Source organism: Vigna radiata, unplaced genomic scaffold (genome assembly GCF_000741045.1).
Source record: "Vigna radiata var. radiata cultivar VC1973A unplaced genomic scaffold, Vradiata_ver6 scaffold_405, whole genome shotgun sequence".
Lineage (NCBI taxonomy): Eukaryota > Viridiplantae > Streptophyta > Magnoliopsida > Fabales > Fabaceae > Vigna > Vigna radiata.
The window spans coordinates 4,688-15,520 of record NW_014541817.1 but is presented as its reverse complement, the minus strand read 5'-3'; the positions used below and the strand labels follow the sequence as shown (position 1 = coordinate 15,520).

At 38.0% G+C, this 10,833-nt stretch overlaps 1 protein-coding gene across 1 annotated transcript; it reads right to left on the bottom strand.

Moving 5' to 3' along the window:
• Nucleotides 1–6,947: 6,947 nt before the first annotated feature.
• Nucleotides 6,948–10,587, bottom strand: LOC106778373 (putative disease resistance protein RGA3). Its single transcript, XM_014666334.2, has one exon. The coding sequence runs from the start codon at nt 10,572–10,574 to the stop codon at nt 7,161–7,163; it is 3,414 nt and encodes a 1,137-aa protein (XP_014521820.2). The 5' UTR covers nt 10,575–10,587; the 3' UTR covers nt 6,948–7,160.
• Nucleotides 10,588–10,833: the final 246 nt, after the last annotated feature.

Below are 10,833 nucleotides of genomic sequence, written 5' to 3'. Positions count from 1 at the left end.
GTGAAAGAGATAATAAGAAAATCAATCCATCAAACTCTAAGAAACTGATTGGTGCAAGGTTTTTTGCCAGGAGCTATGAGGGGGCGTTTGGACACTTGTAGAATATTTAATAACAAATTAAATAAAATTTCCATGTAATATAAGATGTATACATATGTGTGTACCATGTCATCACAGTTAAACGGCGTCACTGCAAACTTAACGGAGAGGGCTTAATTGCCTCATTTTTACAAGTATTAGGACCCGATTGAGACAAAAAAAAAACGATGACCCAATTGAGACTGACACACAAATACGAGGACCAAATGAGGGTTTAAACCTTTTCCTTATCCCAAAACCACCATCCTTATCACCAAAAGCTACAATGACATGGTTAGTCTCCTTTCATCCTTTAAGTCATAATACTATTTTGTACAGATCTCGTAGATTAAGAACTTCCTTCGACTCTCACCACTTAAACCTCATTCGCCATGTGAGTATGAGAATTTAGTAGAGTTAGGAAAAATTCATATCGGAGCACCCTATACCAATGTATACATTACACTTTATAATATGGTCATTTCTCCATAAAAAGAAATCATATTCATACAATTCATCCAACATATATCAATACAATAATTCCAGGTATTTCTTAGTCACACAAGGCACTTCAATTTCAAAGCAATTATCCATTTTACCTAACACATTTAGGACTTCTAAAGTATGCTCTTCTAATTCTTAAAACTAAAATTTTTCTTTTCAAGTTAAAAGTATTATCATTCTAAACCCAGTACGTAGCGTTGTTGTGTCTTATCCTTATGAAATGTGACAACGGAAAATAGTTGTTGTGTCTTATCCTTATGAAATGTGACAACGGAAAATAGGCTTAAAAGTCTCATATCGATTTCGAAGGTTCTCCATTTTTCAACTAGTATACTAGTTTTCTTCTTAATTTATTTTATGAATGAACAAAATTTATTATGTGTTCAAATAGGTTAGGTGTAAAAGTGAGATGAAATGATGCTATTAACACCTCACTAAATAAAATTATTTCTAATAATAAAGATAAATAAATAAAATGAGGTTATAATATACTTCATTTAAATAAAATAAATATAAATATAAATAATTGAAAATAAGGTTATGGATAAAAATATTTTACTTAATTTTATTCATTTATATAGTGATATTTAGGTGAAAATATTTTTAATTAAAATTATGAAAAAGAAAGGATATTTTCTAATAAAGTAACAATTGTTTTTTTTTGTTAATATTAATAGAATTTTATTGTTAACAAATTTTCATAGTATATATTAAATATATTCAATGTGCTGATTATTTCTGATTAATAATAATTAAATAATAATTTAAATACACAAATATTCTATTCAAGTAAAATATATTAAATGTTCAATATATATATATATATATATATATATATATATATATAAAGAATCATTTAATTTTTTAATCTTCAAGTTTAAAATTTTCAATATCAAAGATTAAAAAAGTTTATATTATAAATTATATATTTCAGACTCTATTAAAAAAATGTGTTATTGAGTTGATTGGAACAGCACAAGGGTAAACTATTAAATTTGTGAATAGATTTCGTTTATATACTATTAAATTTGTAAAATTATAAATGTAAACTAATTATAATCATGCATGAACACGTTATTCTCTTTATAATATATAAAAGAAAACTCCACACACAATAAGACAGATAAATTATTTTAAAGAGGGCACTAGAGAATTGAGTATTTGTTTATCCTCTTGTGACTCTGTAACGAATATCAAATCAGGACACGTGTCAANTGATCCAGAAAAGGCACAAGAGAGGCGTGGCACACGTAAGAAGAAAGTTAACAATAAATGGAATGATTTCGTATTGGGAAAGGCATGAAAATATATCTGGTACCCATCTCTTCTAGAATATTCTCCCTTTCTCTGACTCATTCTTCTCTCATCTGCCTAATCCTAAATTTCTCTTCACAGGCACAGTGCTGGAAACGCTGCAGAAACGTTACTGATATTTTGGGTTCATTTTAACCTTGTTAATTTTTCAAGTTTTAGTTGATTGATTCAATACAAAACTTACATTTATTCCATTGGTGCTTTCATTGACTTCCATGGCTGAGAATACCAGATTGCGTGACTTGCAAACAGCGGTGAACGCTCATACTGAGGAAATTCGTCATATTGGTGAAACAATGGAGTGTCGCTATCAGGAGCAAAATCTTTGCATGGAACAAATTCAAGCTTCCTTAACTTTGCTTCTGCAGAACGATTCTCACCTTCATGGAAGTACAACGACCAAAACTTCCTCCCCTGTTCATTCGATGAACATGGCTCTTCCCATTAGGGATATCTCGTTGGGATTTCCCCATTTTGATGGTACCACTCCTGTGCTAGAGTGGATTTTTAAGGCGGAAAATTTTTTTAATTACCACAACACTCCTGAAGATTCGAGGGTGGATATTGCCGCAATGCATTTTGATAAAGAGGTTGTCCCTTGGTTTCAGATGCTGCATAAAATGGCCGCAGTGAATACATGGTCGGCTCTTACGCNAGCNTTAGAATCTCAATTTGGGCCTTCTCCATTTGATTGCCCTATGGCCGAATTGTTCAAATTGCAACAAGGTGGTTCAGTGTCTGATTATTACATGAAGTTTATGTCATTGGCCAANCGTTCTGTTGGTCTCANTGATGAAGCGTTGCTCAATTNCTTTCTCAGTGGGTTACATGTAGAAATTAAACGTGATGTGCTTGCCTTGTCTCCTCCTACATTGTTGCGAGCGGTAGCTCTTGCTAAATTGTTCGAAGAAAGATATCTTCCAGCGCCTAAAACCAGTAACACCACGTATACTACAAGGTACTCTCGTATCTCTTCAGTTGGGTCGAACTCCACAGGGCAAACCAAGTCTCTGTCCTAGGCATCCTTACCTCCTCTGTTACCTACACCCACTGGACCTCCACTTAGACAATCAGGGGTTAAGAAAATCAGTCCTGCTGAAATGCAATTAAGGAGAGATAAAGGATTATGCTATTTTTGTGATGATAAATTTACTTTTAATCATAAATGTCCGAATCGTCAATTCCTGTTNTTGCAATTAGATGTTGATGAAGCTGAGGAATTTGTATCATGTGAATCTCACCCTGTTATAGAAATTGAGGGTGTCGAGGTGGACAATCATCATTTNTCTTTAAATGCTTTGAAAGGTGGAATGGGCGTTGGCACTATACGCTTCATGGCTTATATCAACACACTGCCAGTTTCAGTCCTTATTGATGGGGGCAGTTCTGACAATTTCTTACAACCTAGAATTGCTAAATTTCTGAAATTACCAGTGGAGCCTGTACCTTTCTTTAAGGTAATGGTTGGTAATGGGAATTATATGACTGCGGAAGGGGTTATTAGAGATCTTAACGTACATGCTCAAGGGAACATATTTCATCTTCCAGTATTCTTATTACTAATTTCGGGTGCTGATTTAATCTTAGGCGCTAGTTGGTTGAAGACCATTGGACCTCATATAGCTGATTATGATGCTTTACAATTGAAGTTTATGTGGAATGATCACTTTACTACCTTACGAGGAGAGCCTCTTGTTTCACCTGAATGTGCCCAATTTAATCACATAAGAAGAATGATTAACACCAACTCTATTGCAGAGGTGTACAGTATGCAGTTAATCAATGATTCCCATCAGTCTGGTAATACTTTTGACCTTCCTGATTCTATGGATCCCGAGTTAGTGGCATTGTTAAATAAGTATCACGTGGTTTTTGAGCCACCTACTGCACTTCCTCCTTCTCGATCTCATGAGCATTCCATTCCTTTAATTGAGGGGTCGTTACCAGTGAAAGTTAAACCTTACAGATACCCACATAGCCAAAAGGAGGAAATTGAAAATTTTGTGAGAGGACTTTTGGAGGACGGTCTTATTCGTCCTAGTAAGAGCCTTTTTTCTTCTCCAATCATTTTAGTAAAGAAAAAAGACGGTTCATGGAGAGTGTGTACGGATTACAGGGCTTTGAATGCAATTACGATTAAAGATACTTTTCCAATTCCGACTGTGGATGAATTACTTGATGAACTACATGGAGCTTCCTTCTTTTCTAAATTGGATTTAAGATCTGGCTACCACCAGATTTTACTCAATCCTGAGGATCGATTTAAAACGGCATTTCGCACGCATTTTGGTCATTATGAGTGGTTGGTCATGCCCTTTGGCTTAACCAATGCCCCAGCAACGTTTCAGAGCCTCATGAATGACATCTTTGCTCGTTTCTTAAGAAAGTTTGTCTTAGTTTTTTTTTATGATATATTGATTTATAGTGCTACATGGCATGATCATCTTACGCACTTAGAAAAGGTTCTGTGCATTCTGCAACAACACCAATTATATGCTAAGTTTTCTAAGTGCTCTTTTGGTGTTCAAAAGATTGACTATTTGGGCCACACAATTTCGGGAAATGGAGTTGCCATGGATAATTCTAAATTAGAAGCTGTTCAAAAATGGCCACAACCTAGTAATGTCAAATAGTTACGGGCCTTCCTTGGCCTTACTGGCTACTACAGACGATTTGTGAAGTCTTATGCTCAAATTGCAGCACCGTTAACTGATCTTCTTAAAAAAAGATGCCTTCCGGTGGACCTCTGCAGCTTCTACTGCCTTTAATAACTTGAAGTCTACCATGACTTCGGCTCCGGTTCTTGCTATGCCAAACTTTAAAATTCCTTTTATGCTTGAGACTGATGCGTCAGGTAGTGGTATAGGGGCTGTCCTTAGTCAAGACAAACATCCTATTGCTTATTTTTCAAAGAAGCTATCTCCTAGGATGCAACAACAGTCTGCTTATACTAGAGAATTCTATGCTATTACTACAACGCTTGCTAAATTTAGACATTACCTTCTCGGTCATAAGTTCATTATCAAGACAGATAAGAAAAGTTTAAAGGAGTTGTTAGAGCAGTCTTTACTCACACCTGAACAACAACAATGGCTCCCTAAATTTTTGGGGTATGACTTTACCATTCAGTACATTCCAGGTAAGGAGAATGTTCCCGCAGATGCTCTTTCCAGAAGCTTATTGATGGCTTTTTCTGAACCTGTTGCCAATTGGTCCCAAAGGTTAATTGAATTCACCCAACAGGATGCTAATTGGCTTCAACTTTACCAGGATTGTTTGTTGGGAAAGTTGTCGTCCACCACTTATACCATTCATGAGGGCTTACTTTTTTTTTTTTAAAATCGCATCGTGCTACCTAATATTGCTTCATTATTACATCAGATAATGATAGAATATCACAGCTCTAAAATTGGGGGGCATGCAGGTTTTAGAAGAACATTAGCCAGGATTGCAGCACATTTTTATTGGCCTAAAATGCGAAATGACATTCAACAATTTGTGAATGAGTGTCTTGTGTGTCAACAAGCAAATACTGCTAACATGGTTCCTGCTGGATTGCTACAACCATTGCCCATTCCTCATCAAATTTGGGAAGAGATTGCAATAGATTTTATTATTCAATTGCCTATGTCCCAAGGCTTTACCACAATTTTTGTGGTCATTGATCGACTCTCCAAGTTCGGCCATTTCATTCCTATGAAATCAGACTTTAATAGTCAATTTGTTGCTGAAGCATTTATTTCTCACATTGTCAAGATCCATGGCTTTCCAAAATCTATTGTTTCGGACCGTGATAAAGTATTCATGGGTGCCTTTTGGAAGCAATTGTTCAAAGCTCAAGGTACTACTTTATCTATGAGTTCTTCCTATCACCCACAATCTGATGGCCAAACCGAGAATCTTAACAGGACTATTGAGATGTATCTGCGCTGCTTTATTTATGATAATCCAAAAAAATGGGTTTCATTTCTACCATGGGCTCAACTATGGTACAATACTTCCTTCCACCACAGTTTGGGCATGACACCTTTTCAAGCAGTTTTTGGCCGACTTCCACCAGCTATTATTCGTTATGAGTTGCAACCATCAGATCCTCTTTCACTGCAGGAAATTCTTAAGGCTCGAAATCAATTGTTGACTCAGTTACGACAACATTTATTAAAATCCCAGAATTATATGAAGCAGCAAGCGGATAAAAATAGGCGTGATGTCCAATTACAAGTTGGTGATTTTGCCTTGGTTAAATTGCAGCCCTACAGGCAACATTCGGTGGCATTACGTAAACATTCTAAGCTTGGGTTACGTTATTTTGGTCCCTTTGAAGTTGTCCAGAAAATAGGTCCAGTGGCATATAAACTTAAACTTCCGGACTCAGCACGTATACATCCAGTCTTTCATGTTTCTTTGTTGAAGAAATATTATGGTCAGACTGTACCTCAATACTTGCCATTTCCTTTAACCTCCACTGAGTTGGGACCCATTTTACAACCTGTTGTAGTTTTGGCATCTCGCATGATCCAACAGGATCATGGCTTAAGTCCTCAAATATTGGTTCAATGGGAAGGCACCGATCCTGCAAATGCTACCTAGGAGTCCATTGCTGATATAACAAGCTCTTATCCTTCTTTTAACCTTGAGGACAAGGTTCTTGTTAATGAAAAGGATAATGTAACGAATATCAAATCAGGACACGTGTCAACTGATCCAGAAAAGGCACAAGAGAGGCGTGGCACACGTAAGAAGAAAGTTAACAATAAATGGAATGATTTCGTATTGGGAAAGGCATGAAAATATATCTGGTACCCATCTCTTCTAGAATATTCTCCCTTTCTCTGACTCATTCTTCTCTCATCTGCCTAATCCTAAATTTCTCTTCACAGGCACAATGCTGGAAACGCTGCAGAGACGTTACTGATATTTTGGGTTCTTTGTAACCTTGTTAATTTTTCAAGTTTTAGTTGATTGATTCAATACAAAACTTACATTTATTCCAGACTCTCTCATAGCTTACTTTCAAACTTAGTCTGAAAATTAAAACATTCCAATATCAGTGCAGTGTAAGCACCAGATAAGATTAAGTTGAAAAATGTTAACCATAAAAATGTGGACATTTCACACAAAGAAAGAGAGAATTGGAAAGAAGAAGAATTCAGTGATATGGATTCAATTGAGCCAAAGTTGAATAAGAAGGATTTGTGAGTGAGCATATACAAGATCTGTTATGAATGGATATCTTCTTGTTAACCAATCTTCGCATTTAAACATTAGAAATATCTTCCTTTACCAATTCTTCCATGACTCCATAAATCCCTCAAGTCTTGAGAACTTTGCTTCAGAATGATATTTCTGATATGACCAATTTGTGGCCAATCATCCCCTGTTTCAGGTTGACACCTTGGTGTTAACAGAGGACAGTCCGTAATGGCCAAGGTATGTAAAGACTCGATCTTTCCTAATCCTTTTGGCAGCGAATCCAACTCTCCACATTTACAAATCACTATTTTTGTAAGCGAAGTGAGGTTGGCTATGGTTTCGGGTAGATTAAGCAAGGCAGGGCATTCATGAAGCTCCAGCTCTTCCAAAGAGGTAACATCCTCAACACCCCATGGAAGGGATTTGAGCTTCGGAATTTCCTTTATGATCAGAAAACGTAGACGTTTCAGACCCTCCCATTCAGTCTTTGATCTGTCAAGATCAAGTTCCGCACATCTCTCAATGGTAAGACTCTCGAGTGAGCTCAAAGACTTGAAACCTTGTGGTAGATACAGTAACTTAGAGCAATCACGAATTTGAAGGGTCTTAAGGGAAATGAAGTTTTTAAGCCATCTCTCAGGTGGAGTTTGTGTAATACGGGCAATTAGCATGGTCTTCAATTTGGAAAAAGGAAGGAAGTCCGCTGAAATACTAGCATGCACTGTATCCCTCATTGACTTTACGCTTGAATCCACAACCACCAATTCTTCATCCAGATAAGGGTACAAAGGCATGCAATGCAACTCAGGGCAGCATTGTACGTCAAGTTTAGAAATGCGAGTAAAGAATGGTCTGTTGGGTTCCCACTTTGCTGTTTCCCACCAGCTTTGCAGTTTCGGGCAATCAGAGATTGTGAGTTCCTTTAACGATGGAAAAAATGGTGTACTAGAGGAGGAAGAGGAGGCTTCAGTGTCAGCACTAACTTGGTCACTGTTTTTTGAAACGTATTTAAGGGAGTCCAATCTCCTTAGCTCGAGAACCCTGAGGTGTTGGAGGTGATCCAATGCTGGGAGATATTGGCAATTGTAACAATCATTTAGGCTAAACTTAACAAGGCATTTAATCGAAGAAAGCCAATTAGAAAACGTTTTACCGTAATACCCAACTACGGATAACACTGCCAGATTTGGATTTGGATCAAGACATTCCAGTGATTCCTTGTCTTTTTCAGCAATGACATTCCTTTTCTTCTCATCTTCCTCCTCTTTCTCCTCATGATCCCATCTTAAAGTCAAACAACGAAGGTGCTTTTTTTCTCTCAAATACTTGTCTTTGGCTTCCAATGGTGCAGAAAAATTCAATTGCTCCAGATGCAAAATTTCCAAGTGTCCTCTGAGGCCATCAAGATCTGTGAGTTCCCTAAGACCTCCCACTTGGTAGTTCTTGCCAACCACAAAAAGTGACAATGTCTGCAGAAAACTCAGCTTACCTATCCCGCGAGGCATGTGAGTGAGATCAAGGCACCCCTCTAAGTAAAGATGGATGAGGGAACTCAGATTCTCCAAGTCTTTTGGCAGTTCTTCGAGAACATGACATTGGGAAAGTTTCAATGTTTGCAAGTGGAAAAGCTTGGTGATTGAACTGGGAAGCTTCTTAATGTTGTTATGGGACAGGTCGAGAAGCCTCAAGTACTTCAGTTCCCCAATAGAGCTCGGAACCATCTTGATCCCCAAGTCATGGAAATCCAGCACTCGCAAACACTTGAAAGTTTCCAAGATCTTTTCACAAGTTGATATGGTCATCTTCACTTCGTGTGGAAGCCTCGATTTGTTAGTCTTCCCCAGCAAGAGAATGCTCCTCAGTTTCTTCGCATTCTCGAACAAAGCCTTTGGGATTCCACACTGAACATCCAACGCAAAATGAAACGAGGATCGCACCACTCTCTCGTGAACTTCAACCTCTCCCGAGTCCACTATGATATTCTCATCCCAGGCCACAGTTCTTGCCAGTTCATGCATTAAACGGTTCATCTTGTACCGCTTCACAACACCAAATTCGTCACTCCCCGTTTCCTGGAAAACAAAAGGAACAAAGTCGTTGAAACACGCTAACCCAAATTCTTGTGGATCGGAATATAAGTTCCGCCAGAGAAATCCTTCTGCCATCCAGAGACGAATCAATCTCCCAGCGTCTATCTCGTGTTCTTGAGGAAACAACGAACAATAAGCAAAACATAGCTTTTGTTGCGGGGAAAGTTCGTCGTAATAAGTAAACCTTATCTCTCGCAGAAATTTCTTCTTCAACTCAATTTCTGGAACTGGAGAATCAAGATCTTCTAACAACCTTGCTATGGCTATTATCTTCATAGGGATTCCTCCACAATATTCCCTCACTACCCTCCGTCCCACATCTTCGTTTATTTTTCCGGAACCCGGTCCACGAATTTTCTGAAACAGAGACCACGATTCTTCTTCGTTAAGCTCTTGCAAAACATGGGGTTTAAGTTTAACCGTGCCAGTTTTAGCAATCTTCTTTGCAACAAAATTGCTACGTGTAGTTACAACCACTGCCCCACCAACTCCAGCCTCCGCTAACCTGTCCTGCAGCTTCTGGAGACATCCCTCACCGTTCTCGACTCTCAAATCATCAAGCACAAGAAGAAAGCGCTTACCCTTGTTAGTTGTTTCCATAACACGTGTAGCAATGGACTCCACGTTGAATGTTTCAAGGTTTATCCATATCCGTGACGCAAAGAGAGCTTTGACTTCCTCATTCCCATAAACGAGACGAGCAAGTTTAGTCTTCCCTATTCCCGCAACCCCAACAATGGTAACCACAGGAACAGAAACAACATTGCTGTTCACGAAGATCTTCATGAGTTGATCTACAATATCCTTCTTCAGATTTTCTCTAACAACCACTTCAACATACTCAAATTCCTCACTTTTACGAGTCAACTTTCTCTCATTCTGCCTAGCTTCTTCAGAGATGACCAAGTTTTCTGCCTCGTTTGAGAGGCGTTTGAGCTCCTCGGTGGCGTCCTTGATTTGGTGCTTGAATTTGTGGCGGTGCGCCATGTTTTGGCCGGCTTTGATGAGAGATAACGTGGTGGCGGCGGTCTCCTTGTTGTGACGATGATCCTCCATGAAATCGTTCAAATCGTTGACCACGTCTTTGACATTTTTTAACCAAAGGGAAAGAACCGAGGGGTCCTGGATGTTGCTGTGCATGGCCTTCTGAACAATGTGGAGTATCCTTTTGAGATTGTCTTCAAATTGTTGAATGTCGTCTGAGGAAAGACGAGTTGCTGGGGGTGATAGGAAGGTGGTGGCGCATTGAAGGGTGTAGGATATGGCTTCGGAGACAATAACCATGTCCATTGATTCAACTAAGGTTGATGAATAATGTTGGTTTGGAACAAGGAAGAATAACAGACAGTGTTGTGTTGATGAGAATAGCAGACTCAAGAAGACTTGATAACACATTAACTGTGTGTTAATGGGGTGATCCAAAAGGTGAATGGGTAGAGTAATTGAGTGGATTTGAGGGTAATTTTTTTTTTGTTGTTTATTTGAGTGAATTTGGAGATAAATGAGAGTGAATTTTGAAATAAAGTTTATGAGAATTGGTATAAGGTTTAGTTTATATGACAAATTAAAAAAATTTAGTTCAAAATTCACTCTCATCTACTTCCAAATTTACTCAAATAAACATCAAAAGATATTATTCTCAAATTCATTCAAT